The 19,718-nt window shown below is 43.6% G+C and overlaps 1 protein-coding gene and 1 pseudogene across 1 annotated transcript; both read left to right on the forward strand.

Annotated features, from left to right (window-relative positions):
* Window positions 1–278: 278 nt before the first annotated feature.
* On the forward strand, window positions 279–2,697 carry LOC128893337 (medium-chain specific acyl-CoA dehydrogenase, mitochondrial-like). Its single transcript, XM_054154232.1, has 10 exons — window positions 279–451; window positions 620–698; window positions 776–943; window positions 1,070–1,170; window positions 1,246–1,326; window positions 1,405–1,535; window positions 1,620–1,728; window positions 1,802–1,942; window positions 2,022–2,297; window positions 2,375–2,697. Exons 1-10 carry the CDS (start codon window positions 437–439, stop codon window positions 2,522–2,524), a joined length of 1,251 nt encoding a protein of 416 aa, XP_054010207.1. The 5' UTR covers window positions 279–436; the 3' UTR covers window positions 2,525–2,697.
* Window positions 2,698–4,492: 1,795 nt separating this feature from the next.
* LOC128893338 (nuclear hormone receptor FTZ-F1-like) overlaps window positions 4,493–19,718 on the forward strand; it is a 64,159-nt pseudogene continuing 48,933 nt past the window's right edge.

Here is a 19,718-nt window from a genome sequence, read left to right on the forward strand (position 1 = left end):
CAACATGAGTATATTGCTGATTCATGAGAATGCAACCTGACGGTGACTAATCAACTCCTTATTTACTTGTTCTTTTTTTACTTAACGGGAAATGCTTTATTTCTAGAATAAGGCAATGAATTCTCACAATGAACAAATGAATGCTGTTTTATATGTAAGGGTAAAGTTCAAATAACGATTGGCCGAATTTTGTAATGTTACTCGTACTTTGATCTTTATATGTTTCCTTTAAATGAACATTACTCCTTATCTTCGTATTCATATCTATCAATATCCATACATCGTACATGGTCATACTTCTAGTGTACGGGAATATTTTCAATAAGTAGTACAGTGCAGTACAGTGCATTAAACGTATACACAAAAGTAACCGTACTGCTGTAAGTTCACGTTAAAAAATATTTTCGTAACGCAATAGGAAAAGGAGACAGCTAAAATGTTTTTGCGATCGGTAAGTAATTTATCGAAAAGTTATAAGACGGATATTCTATAAAATTAAAATTAACTGATTAAGTGAAACAATACAATTTTCGGAGATATGCAAAATAAATGTATACAAAATTGTTCAATATATCAAACGTTCAATCACGAAACTGCAACTGTGTATTATGTTTCTTAGGCATTAAAAGGAGGGATGTGTCAAAAGTTGACACGACCATTCTCAACAGGAACTGAGAGTGCTACGGGTTTTAATTTTGGTTAGCACAGTAATATACTACAATTATATTGTGTTACAATTGCATGGTTCATGTCTGAAATGTTTTGTTTATTGTAGCACTATCTGAAACTCAAAGGGAGATGCAAGATTTAGCACGAAAGTTTACAAGAGAAGAAATTATTCCAGTAGCTGCTGAGTATGATAGAACTGGAAAATATCCATGGGATATTGTCAAGAATGCATGGAGTTTAGGACTTTTGAATAAGCATATTCCTCAATATTGTGGTAAAATTAAAGATATATATGAAGAAAGTGAAATAGGATTTGAAAAAAAATAAAAGCAGACTATACATATATATATATATTATAAGTTTGTATAGATTATAAATGTGTAAACTATTATTATTATAGGGGGGATGGAGTGTGGCACTTTCGATGGTTGTTTAGTTGCAGAAGAATTTGCTTATGGTTGTACAGGAATATCAACTGTATTAGAAGGAACAGGACTAGGTGTTAGTATCGTAGAACACTCTTAATTTGTATTCATAAGAAACAAACATTTTAAATCAAATGTATTTTATTTGTAGCAAGCTCCAGTAATTGAAGCTGGAACAAAAGAACAGCAAAAAAAATATCTTGGTAGACTTATCGATGAGCCCCTCATAGCTGTAAGACAACTAAGTGGAAATTTATTTAAATACATACTAGCAATCTATATATTCATTTTCACAATATAAAAATTGTAGGCATACTGTGTTACTGAACCTGGTGCTGGATCAGATGTAGCTAATATTAAAACGAGATCTGAGAAAAAAGGAAACGAATGGATTCTTAATGGAACCAAAATGTGGATAACAAATGGCAGTGTTGCTAACTGGTATAACTAATTTATAATTAAATTGTTACATTAATTATCTTATTATCTATTTTTAATATATATTAAAAAATTAATGTTCTTTAGGTATTTCGTGTTGACGAGATCAAATCCTGACCCAAAAGCTCCATTAAATAAAGCCTTTACAGCCTTTATCGTCGAACGTGAAACTGAAGGTGTAACTGTTGGTCGTAAGGTAAGGTTCTTTCCATTGAATTTAAAATCACTTCGCTTCAATAAATAAAACTGCTTTATTTTTTCACAAAAAGGAGATAAACATGGGTCAAAGAGCTTCTGACACTCGAATGATAACATTCGAAGACGTCCGTGTTCCACAAGAAAATGTTTTAGGTGCTGAAGGGGAAGGTTTCGTACTTGCTATGAAAGTTTTTGACAAGACTAGACCACCGGTAGATTGAACAAAAATATTTCTTAAAAAGGAAAAATGAATTCTTAGTGTTTGAATATTATATTTTACCCTTCTTATAGGTGGCAGCTGCAGCTGTTGGTTTGGCACAGAGGGCGCTGGACGAAGCTACGAAATATGCAATAGAACGTAAAACATTTAATAAACCAATAGCAGAACATCAAGCTGTAGGATTTATGCTTGCTGATATGGCAATTGGTGTTGAAACGGCTAGACTTGCGTGGATGAAATCAGCTTGGGCCTCTGATCATCGTCTTCCATCGAGAACAACTCTTGCCAGTATTGCGAAGTGTTATGCTGGCGATGTAGCTAACAAGTGTGCAACGGATGCTGTACAAGTACGTAACATAAAGTGTATATTTCTAGTTACTCTAAACATTTAAATCCATTATTTTACATTTTCATTATATTACAGATTTTTGGCGGTGCTGGTTTCAATTCTGAGTATCCAGTAGAGAAGTTGATGCGAGATGCAAAGATTTATCAAATTTACGAAGGCACCGCACAAATTCAAAGACTAATTATCTCGCGTAATATAATTAACGAAGCAAAACAAAAGAACTAATAACCATAAATTTAATATTGCGATTACTTCTAAATAACGAAGTTATTATTCTTAGATGAATTTATATTTCTAAAAATTTTTTAAGATTTTTTATATTAATGTTAATAATATACAACATTATTTTGTTGACTGTAAATTGCGATGAAAATATTTTATTACTATTAAATTGAGCATGTATATCTCTATAACACCGTGTATGTTTGCTGCTAAACATTTATAAATTCGTTAATTGATGTTCTTATTTTCTAACATTTCTCTACTTCGAGAAATAGATAAAAACATCGTGCGTTGAACGCAAAGAGATGATCTACAGATTATAACCTCTGGTCGAATGTGATTATTCTACGATTCATATTTCGCGGCTCTCGGTGCCAGATGACGCTGCGAGCGTTGTCCGAAAGCGTTAGTCAAGTGTATTGTACAATGAAAAGGGATTACATCGCATTATGTCCGTCAGGCCATAGTTTTTACACGGTTATATTTGGTGAAGTCGTGCGTGACGAGTTATGCAACATTCGGTGTAAAAGCGCCCCATAATAGGACGACCAGATATTGTGACACCTGACCTACTTAGACAGTATCGTCGTATTTAAGACAGTGGTAAACTGACAACATTTATAACCCTAAAAATGTATTTGACAGGCTTTCGATTCGCAGATTCTAAATGCTTGTAAACACGAGAGAGCAGAGAAATCCTTCGGAAATTGCGTCTTTCCGCGTTACATTATTGGAACACAGTACCGTGTCTAGTAATACCCGGTACCCATATAAAACAGTGGTCGATACGTTCTTTCTTACGAATTCATCTCTTCTCTGTCGTAGTTCGATACCATAAACATCGAATGCAAAACATTACGAGACTATTCGAGTGTTCGAGATTTACTATTTCGAATGTAACAGCGAATTCGAACGCTCTCTTCACGGATAAGTGGCATTTACGAAGATCAGTATAGTATTTTCCCTTTCGATATCCACTGCCGTGCCTGCGCATCGTAAACACGGGCGCAAGCTATATATCGTCAGCATTTTCTTTGCATCTCGCATCGGATACATTCATCGAACTATCATAAAAGAAACCTTTTGGAATTATACATCACATTCCCCATGAATCGAGTAACTTCCTTAAATCGATCATCGCAACGATAGACCTAACAGAGAGTTCGATAAGATAGTAAATTGTGACATTTCTAAAGACGTGGATCCGCAAATAGAAAATCCACATTCTCCGTATTCCATAGAAACGAATGGTATTAAAAATCCAAGATCTATCGAAGCATAGTAGGAATCATGCTGCCAGCATCTGTTTAAGATATTCTAATGTACGATAAAGAAGTTGACGATAAAACGCCTTGAGATCGGCAGTCGGACTCTTAGATGCAGGCCAGCAATGGCAGCAACCGAAAGGCGATCACCGAGAAAAGTGATTTCGGTGTGTGATACGGACACGGGATACAGGCCAGGGGCGTTTTGGCGCAGGGTGTACGGTACTGGAACTCGTGCTGTCAGAGCGCAACGGTGCGCCGGACGCTCGCTTGACTAAGGGAGTGCCCGTCCCGATGCAAAGTGTAAGTGAAGTGGCCTACAGACCTACATTTGTCTAACGTTCGATTTTTTTCACGAGCCGCCGGACAGGAGGTTAATAATCCGCGCGGGGCTCATTTTTCCGCGGGCGTGTGCGATGTCGCTGTTGTGTGATATACCGATGTTCGGTTGAAAGAGACGGTGTGTAGTTTCGGTACGCTCAGACGGCGCTGGCCGGCGCGGGGAGCGTAGTAGTAAAAAGAGAGAGGAGGACAGCGAGAGCGTGCGCACACGAGGACGAGAGAGAGAGTGAGACCAAGAGAGAAAACCGTCCGACAGAGGGAGACGGAAAAGAAGGAACCAGACCGAGCGCGCGCTTCTCTCGAAAGGAAGCGAGACGGACAGATAGATAGACGGGGGGGCAAGAAAGAGAGAGCGCGAGGGCACGTAAGAGAGTGTAGGTGTTCCTCGAGAGAAGTGCGTGCGCTCGGGGACGACGTGCAGGAGGAGGGACCCCCGTCTGTCTGTCTGCTGGAATGCACGAGGGCCGAATGGCTACGGGGACAGGGGAAGGTGGGGGCCACACGGCCCTCGAGAACACCACCACGACGGCCCTTACGGAATCATCGTCTTCCTCCTCCTCGTTACCGACCATCCTGACCGAAAACACCACGGCTAATCTGCCTCTGACGGGACCTCAACAGCAGAACCTTCATCAGGTACAACAGCAACAGGCACAGCAACAGCAGCAGCAGCAGCAGCAGCAGCAGCAGCAGCACTCACAACCACGGGTTAGCTTGATCACTGATCTGCCAGTAAACGATGCCTCAGGTAACCTCAACGACATTTCTGTCCTCTCGAGTTCTTTGTTGCCGTAGCGTACCGCTTGCCAAACTCCCTTCTTTCTTCTGTGCTTTGCCCCTGTCTGCTTCACTCTCACTCTTCGCCGTTTCTCGGTCTCGCTTTCGCTTTCGATTGTCTCTTTCCCTCTTCTTGCGCGCGGTCTTTCGCCCTTTCTTCTTCTCCTTCTCTCGCCACCGGTACACATTGTCTGTTTTCTCTTTCTCCTTCTATTGCTAGCTGCCTCTTTATGCCCCCCTTTCTCTCACTCGCTTGCTTGTGCGCTCTCTCTCTCTCTCTCTCTCTCTCTCTCTCCGACTTGCTTATTCGCTCGCTCTTTCGACTCGGTCCACTTCCGAAGTTACAGGTACACGCGGTCTTATTTTTCCTCGTTGCTGCAACGCGCGAGCATTATCCTTTCAGATGATTTCATTACAGTGCAATTTCTATGATAGCTTTGTTTATACGTGTCCTATACTTGCGCGTAGATTTAGTAACGATGTCAGATCGTGAAATCGACGCTGAATCGAAACGGCTAGAACCGAATCGTTCGAAAATCACGTCTAACGAGAAATCGAATAATTATCTAAACTTAGATCGATTCGTATCGGAATCGATTGGAATCCATCGATAATTGCCCGCAGCGATCGATTTTCTAGAAAATCGATTCCGAACCGAACGCGTCACATCATAGGAAGTCGCGCAGCGGAAAAGTTAACGCAATTCTATCCTGACTTTTCCATAATAAAACCCGAAGAAATTAATTTCATTCATCGACGCACTTCTTTGCAAGTATTTGTTGATCATTCCGTAACGCATGCCCGTTATCTTTATCGATAGATATGCCATCGAAACTTGTTTATCTGTAAACTTGTTCTTCGTACGCGATACGCTACGTTACGTAGCGTGCACGTACAAGTAACGACGAGAGAATAGAATTTGCGTATACGCAGATCGAACACTGTGCGCGCAATATGAAAGAAGAGCGTTGTTCCATATGGAATGCACGGTAGACGAGAGTGCCACGGAGGTTCGTCGAATATTTACCATGTAAATGTTTCTGCCTCCTTGGACTCTTTCTGCTTAATATTCCAATGCAACCTTTCTCGGTTTAAGTATTTTATCCGTCGATTTGCGAGTGGATACTCGTCAAACCAAAACGGGATTTTATCCGAATGACAGGTGCCAATGAAAATTCTTTATGACGGGTTATCGAGTTGAACGGGTATTCAAATAAGCTTTCTTTCGTTCAACGCATAACACGATTTGATTGTATAATCCAGACTGCAAATTTTTCTCGAACACGTGACGCAAATATAACCGAAAAAGAAGTACACGATAGATTTCGCGATAGATGTGAAATATTTAGTTGTAATAGATTCAACTGCTCGATTCGATATATCGCCATATATCGATGTTATTTGTTATTCGTCGTTCCAATTAAATTTTGCCCATCCCTGCCGCAGCCAATGCGACGCTCGAAGCGTTAGCTGAACCCCAGTTTGAACGTGCAGTACGTGCAACAGGCGTTTCGGTGTAAATTCCAAAGCGAAGATGCAAAACGAGCTCGGGCCTCCTCGTTGCCTCAGATTTAGAACAGACAGCCTTCGAGTGTTTCTTTATGAACGTTGCACCGACCCTTCGCGAACAATATAGCGGTTCGATGAAACGAGACTCGTCGGTTGGCTTTATTTACGTTCACGACCTCTACTCCTCCCATCGAAATGGCGGGAGTTTCGCGACTCTTATTAGAACCTCCTCAGTTGCACCCTTCTCGCGGCGTTTACTTTTTAAACACTCGAATTTATTGAAAATACATTTTCAACTAAATACCTCATTCAAACTTTGATCGAATAAAAGTTGATTCGGTTCAGGGCCAATTTCAGTTCGAGACGTAGACGCGCGCGCGCGGTTTAATTTCCTTAACCGTGACACCAAAGGCTATCGATTCGGGGGAAAAGGTGGGTCAAAAAGGAACCTCGTGCGGAACGAGTCCAATTTCTGTTCCCCGCGATAAAGATGTCAAGTATGAATATTCATGGCTCTCGCCAGCATTAACTGTGCAGATAATTGGCGGTGGCATTGCGCGATTACGCGGGCTCGTTGCAAGATAGTGTTCCTCCGCGAGTCTCAAGGGCGGGTTCGCGCACCATTTTCTCGATTCTCGATCAGGTGGCCATGCGTTACCGTTCCTGCCACGTTTAGGAGGTCGGATATTAAGTCGCGATTTGTTTTTTTCTACGAAGAAAAATTTACCGAATTTTTCTGCAACCACGAGAATATTTTCAGTATGTTTCAACGTGCATTTGGTACTTTATTTCATTCTTGAGAAATCGGCGAATTTTAGTTACTATTTTCAACTCCGAATTATAGTAGGTTTGATAAAAAAAAAAAAAAATATATACGTGTCGAATCGAGTAACCTCCTCCTTTTCGAAGTTGGTTAAAAAAGAAACATTCTGTTAGGTATCCCGTGTTGTTAGCGATGTGGCTCCCTTACGAACCGATAATGTCCCGTGATCCCGTTTTCGCGGTGTTACCCGCTCAACCTGCTCGAGCGTGGCGATTCCGTCCGCAATGCGCTTCGAGGCTTGGTCCACGGAGCTTCTGAAAAGAACGTAAAGAATAGCCGAGACACTCGAACCCCTGTCGAGTCTCTTTCAGCGGTGCAGTCGTGTAGGGAGCATTCCTGATGTTCTAGAGGCTTCGTTATTTTCGTGGAAGAGACGAGTCCTATTACCTTTCGCACAGACCCGGATTCTTTATTCGCATGGCTATTTCTAGTCCCGGCGTAATTAAAGAAAAGTATTAGGTGTAGGAATTAACCCTTTGCACTCGAGATGCTTTCTTAGCATTCTATCGTCAAGAATGCAAAGCTTAGATCGAGACTTCGAAAATGAGATCTCCAATTTAAGATTTGGGAATCAGGTCACGTTTGCCTCGACGGCAATCATTATTGACACTTGGAGTTCCAAAGAAATTAAACCTAAAGAAAACCTAGTGGTGACTGAGAGTCACCTCTCGGGTCCAAAGGGTTAATTCTGTGCCTTTGTAAGATGAACTTATCATTTGTTTATAAAGATAAACCATACTATTAGGTTGTCCCAAAAGTTTCTTCTGTGACTTGCAATCAATTATTTTGTGTGCCAGTGTTTATATAAATAGACAACATCTAATTTCTTAGATGTGAATATTGAACAGTAATGAATATGTAACAGTAAGGGAGCAAAATGAATCGTACGCAGTTTAATAATGTAACATTAGACATAAAAAAAAAAAATTGTGTACGTATTACTTATTAACGAAATGGAAGAAACTTTTGGGACAACCTAATACTTTTAATCTTCCCTTTAGCGTGACAAAATATTTATGTTTGAAGGATTGAACGTTAAGGGACAGAATTAATTTCTACACTTAGTAGATTTCGCGACAGATACCGTTATCACACTGGATTCGAGTCTGCTTCCTCTTCAGAAATGACACAGTGAGCAGCGATAGCGCTGCGAAATCAGCGATGCGCCGAATATCGTGTAGGAAATGGCGCGAAATTATCAACCGGAAGTATCGTTCGCAACTGTGTCGCGGAAATTTGATAACGCAGCTTTTCGACGTGTTCGTCCGATGCAGGGTTTCCGCGTTAGCGCCAGGCTCAGTTCTTTAATTCGAAACGTTTAATTTTTAAAAATCGTGTCGAAGACGGTTTCGTCTTAAAATGATTTTTTCAGTACCGGTTCATTTTACGAATTTAATTCCCAAACAATAACATCGAAAATAGTTTCCACGTGCTTTATTAATTTCAAAGAAAATTATTTCCCCCACAAATCACGACAAAAACGGTGGCTGCGGTGTATCCGCAAGGATCACTGGCCTAGCCTAATCGGGGACGCAACGAGCTTCGCCGCTGTCGACTTATCGAGTTCCGACGCGATAATCGGCGACGGAACAGGTTGCCGTTCGATTAAAAATGGGTCTATGTTACGGCGACGCGATCGCGAAGCGAAACTCGTTACGTCACCGCTTGTCGAGACATCGGGCGCAGTGAAAGCATCCCGCAATCATCGCGATGCAACTCTACGAGTGCGTGAGTACGATTTTAAATGTCGGAAAGACGCGTTCGCTCGTTGCGTCCTCCTTCCGAGCTCGCGTCTCACGCCGGCGAGCAGCTCTCGGTTGCTCCGGGTTTACTTTTACTTTCATCCGGAGGCTCGCTGAAACGCTTCGCCAACGTGGCCCGACGCCCCGAAAATTTCTCCTCGTGCAAACAGGGCCCAGAGAAAAAACATTGTTCCAATATGGCCATTTCTTGTCCCTGGTGAAAAAGTATTTGTTACGTTATACGTACTTTTGCAGGGAAACGCTTCCTAGGAAAGTTGTTAGAATTGTATTTCTATATAAACTTTATTTTCTAAAGGATTACAACATATATAAGAATGTTAGAGGAAAAATGTTCGAAATTCACGACGACTTATTTCGACGGACTTGAGGATCGTCGCTTTCTGTCCCTGCTAGGACCCCACCCCTCTTTCTGCTTTAAGGAAAAACAGACACTTTTCCTCAAGTCTCGAAAGTGGCAATCGTTGCATTTCAACAGAACTGGTTCTCTGATCCTCGAAGAAGGAACTTTTTTTTTTTTTCTGAAAAATCGAGAAGTTTCACTAACCGTCTTCACCTCGGCATTTCCTCTGTCTCGTGCAATTAAAGGTGGCCCCTCGTAAACTACTAATTTCCCAATATTGTCCGCAACGCTAGAAAGTGGCCCGACCCTCGCTCACAGATACACGTTATCTACAAACATTAAGCACCAAAGATGGTAATTTTCGAACAATGTCCCCTCCGTCGTCGGGCCCGTCGGTTGCTCAACACAAAACTCTCATTTCCACTCGTTCGAGAAGACACGACCCGTCCACGGGTCATCCGCGTCCCCTCCCGTGGCAATAACTGTCGTCGAATTCAGCGTCGCGACGCGCAACGTCGGAGTAATTCCACCCACTTTACAATCCTAGCGTCGTAATTCACTCGGCTCGGGAGAGCGACACGCCTCGGGTGAAAATATTGCGAGTCGCGCGTCGTTCGCAATTTTCCTCTGCAGTAAAAGTAAAATATTAGCCCCGTAAAAGCCGCTTTTATCCCCGAGCGTCTCGAGAATTCCGTGAAAATGGAAAAAGGGACAGCTGGCGAGGGCTCTCCGTGTTTTTCGTAAGCGTGGCGGCGCGTGCCAGAATTTCCTCGTGATCCCGAGCTTTGAGACTGTGTCGAGACACCGACTCGTGCTGGGGGTTGTATTCACCCCTGCGGACAATGGGGGCACGTCAACATCTACCTGCTGCGCCGAGATGCACTTGTTGCGCGACACGCAGGCGGGGGGGTCGGGACCCACGGTTTGCGCACTGTATAAATCACGATTATCCGCTCGGGTAGGGGGCACGAAGGTCCTCCGTCAAGCGGGACCGACGGCTCAGGTGCACCTCGAACGGATTTTGGGTCATCCGGTTATATGGGGCACGTGAATGAATCTACGAGGCCCTTGGTACCTTCAGATTTTATCACTTCGATTAACCAGTCAGCTGTGAGTGACGAGTATACTCGTCGTGAAGAAAATGCAATATTTTGTGCCATGACGAATATACTCGTCATGGAGAAAATGCAATATTTTCTGTTGTGACGAATATACTCGTCATGGGGAAAAGGCAGTATTTTGTGTTGTGATGAATATACTCGTCATGGAGAAAATGCAATATTTTGTATCATGACGAATATACTCGTCATGGAGAAAATGCAATATTTTGTGTCGTGACGAATATACTCGTCATGGAGAAAATGCAATATTTTGTGCCGTGACGAGTATACTCGTCGTGAAGAAAATGCAATATTTTGTGTCATGACGAGTATACTCGTCGTGAAGAAAATGCAATATTTTGTGTCATGACGAGTATACTCGTCATGGGGAAAAGGCAGTATTTTATATCATCACGAATATACTCGTCACACGTAAAATTTAGTTACAATTGGTTATTTGAGAATATATTTCACATATTAATTCCAGCAGCAGAAGTTTAAATGGCATGAAATTTTGGAACAACATAATATATAGCCAACTTTGCGATCCAATATTGTTGTGTGTGTCGACGACTATACCTGTCGTAGCTTGATTCTCGCAACACACATAGGTGCGCGCTCTGAAAAGAGGACGTCACAGCCGACTGGTTAATAGAAGTCTATTTAGGGGTTTCTTAATTTGACTCATGTACTTTGGACTTCTTTTTCAAATTATTGGATTATCGACAATGTTTTTGATGCCATTTCTAATTATTCTCCAATTCTGTTAGGTATTTAAAACGTTCACACCAATGTGTATCACCTGTCGCTTACACTTACATATATGCCCCGTCAGGCGGCATGTACCACCGGTGACTCACGCTCGCGTGTCTATCAGATGGCGTGTACTAGCGCGCCGCCCCATGGCGAGAAACACAAATACCAGCGTGATCCACGTGTATCTATAGATGCACTATCTATGCACTCACGAGTCGTTGACAATCCCACGAATAGTCCCCCTCAATAAACAGTGGTTTAGACTAGATACCATTTCAAACGAGGTAATTCCCATAAATCCCGCAATCGCTCTAAATTTATTTACTCTAATTACACCCAGTAAAATTAGGAAGACGAAGGTGCCGAAATCGTTTCCAGGCACGCTTTCCTTTTTCTCTATTACCCCGGGCAACATCGGAAGTGGCATAACAATGGCCACGCGACCCTTCCTCTCCGTCTCTCGCACTCTCTTTTCACTTTTCATCGAGAGTTTCGTTTCGCCGTGTCGTCTCGTTTAAATCCTATCGCCTGTTTATTGGCCAGCTGCCCTAGGGGTAGCGACACCCCGAGAATCGCTTCCCTTTTCCTTTTTTTTTTTTCTTCCGTTTTGTTTGGCATTGTGCAACCGTTGACACTGTTGTCCCAACTCACGCCAGGAGCGAAGAAGTCGTCGCTTTCCTGCGGGAATTTACGACTCGTCGCGCGCCCCTCTACCTGTTGCGAACGCTAATGGCGAAGCGGATAATTGCTCTTCAACTACCTGCGGAAAATCTCCGTGACGGTGAGCCCACGCGCGTCGTGCCATCTCACGATTCCAGGATTTACTTGGTTCGGAAACGAGGGGTTCCTCGTAAATGAAGATAAAAGTAAATGGCGACCAGCCAGCTCTTTGTTCAGCGACGACGTTACGACGATACGTAGGGGTGACCGGGGGTCAATTGGAACGTTTTTGATAAAGTAGCTTACTAGGACTTCGTTTTATCTGTTTGGTAATGGACTTCTATTATAGCTAGATTATCTAGGTTTAAAAGTGCATTATTCGATCGACGTTGCATCGATACGCATTGTATCGAGCTACGTCGCGTCGAATTGTGCGAAAAGGTACCGACTAGAACACGTCCGTTCTATTCTACCATGTTATTGCAGCCAGATTTATGATAATTGGCAGCGAATTAGAAGTGCGTGATGCCGACGGAGGAAAGAATGAGTCACGCCGCCGGTGTCGTTGCAGAAAAAGTGTACAAAGCGACGTAGAGTCAGACAATTCAATTCTACAGCTGTCTGTCTACAGCTTTAAATCAACATTTGCTCTCCTTGCGATTCTATGTAATTAGATAACACGGTGTATGTTCGGAAAGTCGCTCGTAGGGAAAGATCTCCAATCTGGAATTCAGCTCGACGCCTTTCGTTTCTACAAAGCAAGGAAAGACCGTTCGTCGTAATCGTTCTTTATTGCAATGGAGTTAATTTTACGGTCGGAGTGTTCGTCTCTCTTTTTCTTTTTTTACGTGTACCAAATCAGTGGCGAACCTGGTGTACGTCGCCGCGTGTACGTGGCTCCGTTGCTTTACGTACACTCCCACGCCACGTTAAGACGATGGGTCGTTTCTCCTCCACGGCGGTCGCTATTGAATCGCTTGACCCACTTTGATAAACTCGCATTGGAATAACTCAATAACACCAAGCCGAGCCAACAACAATAATTATTATTCAACGTTCCCAGCGGGCTGCGGCACCGGTGTAGATACGTTCGCCAATTTATCGGTACGAACGTTCATCCCCTGCGTTCACGGCGCCCATTTTACCCCCTTACATCGTAACGATGAGATATTACGTCGCTGCCGGCGTAATTTTCGGCTGGCAGCTTTCTAGACAGGTGTTGCGCACTTTTTGTCGGTTGAAATTTAGTTCAAACGATGGGAAAATATATTTATTGGGTTGTCTGGAAAGTCCATGCCGATTTTTAGTAAACGGTACAGGTCTGAATGTATCGGAATGGTTGAACACAAATAACATGTGGACATACACTTAACACGTTGATCCCCACGTCACCCGTATATGGGTGACAGTGGTTTTCACTGAAAAACGAAAAATATTAATACTGAAAGTTAAGTGTCATAGGAAATGAATTTATATGAAATGTTTGAATTTCGGTGAAGTTACAAAAATAAATACCGCAATAAATATTTGATTATGTAGTCTTCAATAGTCAGTAAACAAAATGAAATCGGAGTAGAAATTTTCAAGAGTATTAGTCTGGCAGTGAACGCGTTAAAAGGTGGAAAAATTGTGGAACAAAATGATACATATATGATTCAATAAATATATATCAAAATTCAAACGTGTCTTTAAATGTTTCTTAAAAATTGCCACGAACATTCCGGACAACCCAATAATTATTGATAATTGTTCGACCTATCCAACATTTTATTGGAAGCAGATTTAGAGAGGATTATGAAATGTTTTTTTTAAAAGACATTGTTACGATGAGTAAAAATTGTCGAGCCTTCAAGAAATTGAATTTTTTTTAATCCATGCATACTGTACATTCATTTAGAAAAATTGGAAATCTTTCGAGTAAAATATATTGAGACACTTGATTGTACGGTTTAATAATTATACACGTATTCGTGATACTAGTGATTTTAAAATATCATGTATAGATGTGTGATAGTCGAATGCGAAAAGTTTAATGCAATCATTGATCAAAATCATACGGGTACTTTAAGTAATAATAATGAAAAAGTTCATCTTTGAGAATCCATTACAGAGCGAAATTCGTTTTGAGTAAACTGCCGAGACACGCCTCGTCCGACAATTAAAACAGTAATTTATGTTAAAACGGCTTGCGGTAAAAGTGTGTCGTCGAGAATGTCCAGGCTCGCATTCTCAGAGGGTTAGTAATCATTATTTCGTCATAACTGATTTATTGAGAACACATATAATTGCATGCGGCGACGGGTTGCATAATAGTATTGTATTTACAAATGCAAACGAAACGCGTTTGAACGTGTACGAACGACGGCTGCACCGCCGCGACATCGAAAAGTAGACCGTGTATGCATCTCGACGTCGCCGAAATTGCTTCTAACTCGTGGCGCCCTCTGAATGGTATCAACGTCTGAAAGCTCGCCTAAAGGATCGCATATAAGAATTGCTATCCGTTCCATCCGACGCATGCGCGCGGCACGCGAAGCCGCGAGGGTGTTAAAATGTTTCGCATTACGGAAACGTTCGATTTGTTTCAGCCATGCGTATTGAAACCGTCGACGTATAATCGGTTTGCAATTTATAGATTGGGCTCCGTTAATTTCGTCTATTTCCATCGAAATATAACGATATCGTTTGAAAGGTTACGAGTATCTGGCACGCCACGGAAACGTTACGTTTTCTCGATCGGTTTCCACGTGCACGACAATCCGCCCTATATGGAATTTCGATTCGTTTATTAGCGATGCATAGGCAACCGTTTAGCGGTCTTCGTAGCTATTATTCTACGTCGTCGCCATCAAGCCCTGTCCGGCGGTCGTTAAAGAACGTTCGATCAACCGAATACAGTTAGCAGACATTCCTTAAGCTTTCGCGAGCAACCCCTCAAGGGCGCGACCCAATTCCTTAGGAAAATTAATTCACTCTATGCTTTAGCGTCAGCTTAATTTTCAAACGTAATTAAGGATCATCGATTCGAGTGGACGAGACCCGCGCTCTCGCACCTTTTGTAATTCCCACGATCGCCGCGCCACGGCGTTGGTCTCGTTTTGATCAGCGGCTAAATTTAGCGCTCGAGTAATATTTCCCTGGAACTTCCGTGTGAAAAATTCTCACCGTGAATTTAACGCTCGCGGAGAACGTGTTCGCCTTTCCCTTCGCGGTCGATCAAACGGGGGCGAAGAAAATCTCCGCGGCGTGTACGCGTTGCCAACGCGTAGTCTCGAACACGAACCATCGAAATCGAAAGTCCTTATCATAGATAGCAAGAAGCTAGTCGGTGTTTTCGTCGATCTCCGCCTCACGGCGCTGATCTCGTCTGGTGTCACCGAAATCGCCTCTCTCTTTTATGCCGTATAATTCACCCCCCTACCCGTCTCGGCCAATTCGACGCCCAGTGGCGCACCCAGAGGGGTGCAAGTGAGCATTACCAATTATCTCTAGACATTTTTACGTAAGCGATTCTAGATACTCATTTAACATTCTATCGTAGAATACCGTAAGAGTACATGCACAAAATGTACATTGTATGTATATGTATATATTCTACGTCTGTATACGTATGTATATGTATATATTGTACATGTAGTTTGCTTGGAAATATCGTTTGTAAATGTATATTGTATATTACATATATTATATGTATTGTATGTATATTCTATGTATTGTATGTTACATATATTATATGCATTGTATGTATATTGTATGTATAACGTAATTTTTATATTCTTATATGAAGGACAAAATTTTGTTCCTACAGTTCATTTCTACTGTCTGTGATAGATGTTCAATATTTATACAATTAAAAAAAAAAAGTTAGTTTCTCGTAAATCTGTTGGAACCGTTGTCAGGTGTCGTTCGTCCGCGTTGCACCCTGTTTGGTGAATTTCTGGGTGCGCCACTGCGTCCGTTCGTTCGTTTCTTCGGTTCGTTCGTCGGCCTGTGTTCGCTTGCTCGTACGTTTCTCGTGCCAGTTATGATGAATTCGATTGGGTAATACCGGCGCGCCGCGGCGAGGCACGAGAAGTGACGCCACGGGACACGGTCTGTGGTTTTTAATACGCGTCCTACTTTCTGCTATCTTTCCCGGCGTTCGTGCGAGAGAGTAAAACGAACGAACCGAGCGTGATCGCGCGTGCATCATCCCCTCCCCTCTCCCCTTGTCCCGCATGCGTCCATCCTGTCACTCTCCCTATCACTCTCTCGCTCGTTTCTGTTAAACCGTGGCGCTCTCGCTGCGTTCGCAACCGAAGAAGCGTGACGTGATTGGCGCGTGTCAGGACTCCTCTGTCCCCCTCACTCGGTCTCTCTCTCTCTCTCTCTCTCTCTCTCTCTCTCTCCTACTATCCTTACCTCTCATCAGTGATGGGACTGATGCGATACACGTCGACGATACTTCAACCGATTCGATTCCAAAGGACCCTTTGTAAAACACCGTTTGGTGTCGAAATCTCGGCTACTCTGTATCAGTTCTCGATATGTATGCTTTTGGAACGACTACTGAAACCGTATCGATAACGAGTAGATGTTATCGTTCTGTAGATACGAAAAAGGAGATTCAATCGGTGTGCAACGATTGCAAGTAGATGCAACTGCGAATAGAGGATTAATATCGAATACTAATATCGTAACCGATGTATCAACTGCAGGGGATTCGGATACACCGGTATCGATGTACCTGTTCGATTAGTATTCATTCCAAAAGTATCCGTACGATCTATGCCAAGCACGTGCTGCACGCGATCGACGGGTATCGATGCCTTGGCGCGGCGATACCTGGTTGTATCGAAACGCGCTACGTTGCATTGGTAGCGCAGCTTCGTTTATTCGGTATCGATGGAATCGATACGGTATTAATCCCATCGCTACCCAGCCGTCTAGCGCCCTGCCGCGTTTACGACTTCGCGCTTCTCCCCCTCTCCCTTTCTCTCGTGGAGTCACGACGCCCTCGAGAGTACCCCCGAGAGACGAGACTCCTCGCGATATAAACGAGCAGCGAGGGGGGAAAGAGACGAACGGATCGAGGCCGCGTAGCGCAAGAGGGAGACGGAGAGCGAGCGCGCGAGATAACACGACGCGGGACGGCCGGAGTTGCACAGCTAGAAGGACTGAAATTGAAAGTGGTCGTCCCACTGGCCCACTGACCTGATTACCCACTGACAATGACACGAATCCTTGCCTCCCACCGGGGGCTCACCCTCCCCCACCATCCCCTCCCACCGTTCTACTCCCTCGGTCGCGTACGTGGACGCAGCAGCGCCTTCTCGCACCTCTCCCGCGGACGGCGCAGGCGTCGTCCGACGTTAGCGCGAATCCGACGAGGACGCGACGCTTTTTTATCTTCGGAGGATGCACCGGTGCGAGCGTTACGCGCCGCATGCAAAGAGGGTGGCGTACGAGAACGAAGATCGAGGCGAACGCGGGTCAGGAACGAGTCCGGGATCTCCGAACGGGGGTGTGTCCCACGCGAACGACGTAAAATCGTAGAAATACAGACGTTTCTTTATATCCCTGTAATTTTTCTCGGAAATATCGTTTTTTGACACTTTACCCATCGGTACTAATTGGTTTCTTTTTTGCCAGAGGAAGCGGTAATTCGTTATCTATCAGTGAGATACCATGAATTTGGGAATATTATATAAATATTAATTTGAAAGCAATTCTAATAGATGAAATACATATTGTAAAACAGTAATTGATCGCATCTCAACAGTTTTGCTTGATACAGAACAAAGTTACGAGTTTATAACTTTTGAGTGGTAGACACACTACCTGTGCCCCAATTACCCCGCAACGACGCGTTAAATTCCAAGGAGAGTAATTCCTTTCCCAGAGAAACGTCTAATGAAACCCTAACTCGGCCACTTTTTGATCATTCACGACCAAGGCCTCGACCCACGGTGTTTGCTTGGGCGCGGGTCCTTGCGAGGGGGAGCAAAAATTGCTCGAAGTAGCCTAAGCAGATCGCTGGGCGCGTTACGATTTCCGTCATGGGAAATGAAGCGAAACGGGAGTCTATCCTTCCGCGCGGGTAGCTTTGAATGTATCGGGGGGGAGTCGTTCTAAAAACGTTCCGTCGGGTTTTTGTCACCTGTAGGATTTCTCAGGCTCGGCTCGGAGCTACCGAGGCTTGCGCAATGCTCTCCTTCGTACATTTACAAAAGAAACAAACGACATATATTACAAAATGAGCGCGATACGTCGCCGCACGTGCGCGCGCCGCTCCGCGTTCAACGTTTAAATAGCTTTCTAATGATTTATGCAAGCGAATCGCGCGGCTACGTGAAGCGACTGTCTAACGTCGTCCCCGGCGAAGCGGTTTCCGCACAACGCTCATAAAATGGAACACATTTAAATGAGGCGTAACCTCGTCGAGCCGTGCGTCAGCTGATCCTCGAAGTCACTATCACTTGGTCATGGTCCACGATCTAAACTATGCCGCTTCGTCCTCTTCCGGTATCGTCCCCACCCCAACGTGCCCCGACGTCGAACGAACTTTCCTTTCGATTCGAAGAACCGTGGAAAAAAAAGCAGCGATAAAAATTCCTCTTGTTGTAACGACCCCACACTTAGGCACCCGAATTAAGGCCTGTTCCGTTTCGGCTAATTTCCTTGGTATGTTTCCTGCCCAGACGTGTCTTGCAACATCTGTACCCGACTCGGCTCGTAAATCGAAGACCCCGATGTGCCCTTAAGAAGTTTTTATTGCCCGAATTCAATCCGAACCGCGTCGAGCCCCGCAGTTTATTCTCGCAATACCCCGCTTTGGATAAAACGGAATTTATCGTCGCTCCGGGCGGGCGGGGGAGGCTGAGGTTTAAACATTTTCGTGTGGGTAGCCGCCTTTTAAAGAGAGCTCCCCTTCCAGTGGAATATGAAAGCGCGCGAAAAAGCCTCCACGGTTAAATAAAAATGATCGTTCGTTGCGAGTCGACATTTTTAGATCTATCGAATCGTAATGTCTCTCGGCCGATCGCGGATATATCCGAGCGTTAACCAGTTTAACGATCGAACGTAGGCTGGGTTTATCGGCGGCGTTGCGAGCGATATTCAATTAATTAAGAAGGAAATTATATTCGAACGGCGTTGCATCGATCAGAGAAACGAAAAAAAAAAAAAAAAAATAAGAAATGTTCCTCGAACGGAACACGTATGCACCAATTATATACTTCCTTTCGATGGCGAGCGATATAAATAACTCACGTAGCCCGAGCACGTGTTAATTAAGGCCTGGCCGGGAATGTACGGGCCCCAGATATGTCTCCGGCAAATGGCAGACCGTTTCGTGACTTGGCCCATGCTTCTCCACTCTCGCTTTCGGGCGCGAAGGAGGCGCTTTCGGCAGCCTTTCGCAACCCTTTTCCCAACCCAGACCTGCTCGATACTTACACACGCGCTCTCACGTATCTTTGCCACAGCGCTACGTGTGTGGCTGGCTGGCTGCTAGCGATGGGATCAACCATCCCACAGGCCCAAATTTGATTAGAGTCAAGTGTTACAAATGTAATTGTCCTAGATATGAACCCTTTGCACTCGAGGTCTTTTTTTTCTGGTATCTTCTATGTTTTCTTAGTATTCTATTGCCATGAATTCTAAGCTATCTGTATCTCACCGGCAGTCATTTTATCGACACTTGAAGCTCCAAAGAAATTAAACCTAAAGAAACATTAGGTATTGTAGATTTGCCGCGTGAAACCTAATGGTGACTGAGAGTCACCTCTCGAGTGCGAAGGGTTAATATATTAGGTAGATTGGAAAGTAATGTCGTTTTAGCAATCTTAAGTCCTTGTTTATCACTCAACAGCTCGTTGATT

The sequence above is a fragment of the Hylaeus anthracinus genome, unplaced genomic scaffold, assembly GCF_026225885.1.
Source record: "Hylaeus anthracinus isolate JK02 unplaced genomic scaffold, UHH_iyHylAnth1.0_haploid 27360, whole genome shotgun sequence".
Lineage (NCBI taxonomy): Eukaryota > Metazoa > Arthropoda > Insecta > Hymenoptera > Colletidae > Hylaeus > Hylaeus anthracinus.